At 39.6% G+C, this 1,878-nt stretch overlaps 1 protein-coding gene across 1 annotated transcript; it reads left to right on the plus strand.

The window, feature by feature from the left end:
• Positions 1-254: 254 nt before the first annotated feature.
• On the plus strand, positions 255-1,673 carry LOC113310765 (GDSL esterase/lipase At5g03610-like). Its single transcript, XM_026559538.1, has 3 exons — positions 255-468; positions 555-829; positions 935-1,673. The coding sequence occupies exons 1-3, from the start codon at positions 405-407 to the stop codon at positions 1,511-1,513; spliced, it is 918 nt and encodes a 305-aa protein (XP_026415323.1). The 5' UTR covers positions 255-404; the 3' UTR covers positions 1,514-1,673.
• The last annotated feature ends 205 nt before the right edge of the window (positions 1,674-1,878 follow it).

Consider the following 1,878-nt stretch of genomic DNA (forward strand, 5'->3'; position numbering starts at 1 on the left):
TACAAGTTGCTTCCAAAAAGTGGAAGCACCTTTCTCAAGTTGACTTCAAAATTATTACTATTTTTTACCCCTCGGTGGTATTTGTACAAAGTCAACAAAAATGGAGGATATTTATAACATTCCCACTTGGGTAAACCGGCAAGTTCCATAAATATGCAGGTAGAAAACAGGCCTCGTAAGTCATGTCCAATCAAGTAACTCAAGGAGACAAGGTTTAAACTAGGGCTGTCAATGGGTACCCGTTACCCGGAAATTCAACATTTTCTCTTATTGATCAAGTAGTAGTGCAAAATCATCGTCCCCATGCCGGTTCTATCTCGAAGTTGTTTGTTTTCGGGGATTCTTACGTCGATACAGGAAATAACAAGATATTCACAGCTGAATCATGGAAGTTCCCTTATGGTATGACTTTCCCCGGGATTCCGACTGGTCGTTATTCCGATGGACTAGTCTTCACTGATTTTCTTGGTAAGTAAATGTACGTATATTCCAATTTGACCGTGTATTTTAATTTAATTTCTAAATCCTGTTGCAAATGACATGATGATTGTTAGCATCATATATGGGAATGAAGTCTCCAATGCCTTACAAACAATGGACTGGGTTATTCAAATGGAGGGTGAGAAACGGGATGAATTTCGCTCATGGCGGTACCGGCGTATTCAATACATGGATTAAGGAACCAAATATGACCACACAAATCAATACTTTTAAACAGTACATCGCGGATGGAGTGTACAACAAACGCGACCTTGACAAGTCTATGGCCATTGTTGCTCTCTCTGGTAATGACTACACACAGTATGTACTTGATGGTGGCACTGACGAGGTATGCCACAATATGAGCAAATTCTATATTTTTTGCCGGTCTAAATCATAGTAGTTCACTGCTTAAAATTTGAGTACATGGTTATTTTATATGCATATATTGCAGGGATTTCGAGCATATATTATAAAGGTCTTGAATCAATTGGAGGTGAATCTAAGAGAAATTGGAAAGATGGGACTTAAGAAAGTAGTAATGCTGACTTTGCAACCGCTCGGATGTCTCCCTAACAAGGCAATATCTCTATCCTACGAAAAATGCGACAAACCTCTGAACAATGAGACAATGTTTCACAATACGTTGCTGCAGCAGATTGTTCAGAAGCTCAACAGCGAAACAACTGATTCTCCGTTTCATGTTCTCGATCTCTATAGCGCTTTCCTGTCTGTGATCAATAAATCTGCTGGAGAAACAGGAAGCGCCAAGTTTGGGAACCCATTGTTGAAGCCTTGTTGTATACCTGCAAGTTCCGAGGTTTTGTGTGGGAGTGTTGATGGCAACGGGGTGAAACAATACACATTATGCGAGAACCCAACTGATAACATATTTTGGGATCCAGTACACCCTACACAGTCTGGTTGGCGTGCAATCTCCTTAGCTTTGAAACCTTCTATTGACAAATTAATGCTATACGACCAGCTAAACATCCACACACAACGTCCCTCCTTCTCTGTAGCTACTTTTTAAATTTAACTTTGCTCTTTGTGTAACTCTGCTTGGCGTGAAATATGTGTTTTGCGAGAATAATGTACACATGTAGTTTGGTGTTTGATGCATTCCGCATGTTGTACGTTTAGTTTTCCCTCTTCAGGTACTATCGAAAATATCAATTACTTAACTCTTGAAATTGGAAGAGCAAGATACAACATGAGTTTAATCCTGAAAAAGCAAGTTCGTAATCCCATCTAAGATTAGAAAGAAAAGGAATTCGAAAGAAGCTCGATTGGGAGGTGAAACCAAACGATGTTATTATACTAAGACAGAGAAGCTAGAGACCTTGTAGATTGTTCAAATCGAAGAGTTTTCCATGGACCCCTCACTGCAGTGCCAAA

The sequence above is a fragment of the Papaver somniferum genome, chromosome 9, assembly GCF_003573695.1.
Source record: "Papaver somniferum cultivar HN1 chromosome 9, ASM357369v1, whole genome shotgun sequence".
Taxonomy (NCBI): Eukaryota; Viridiplantae; Streptophyta; class Magnoliopsida; order Ranunculales; family Papaveraceae; genus Papaver; species Papaver somniferum.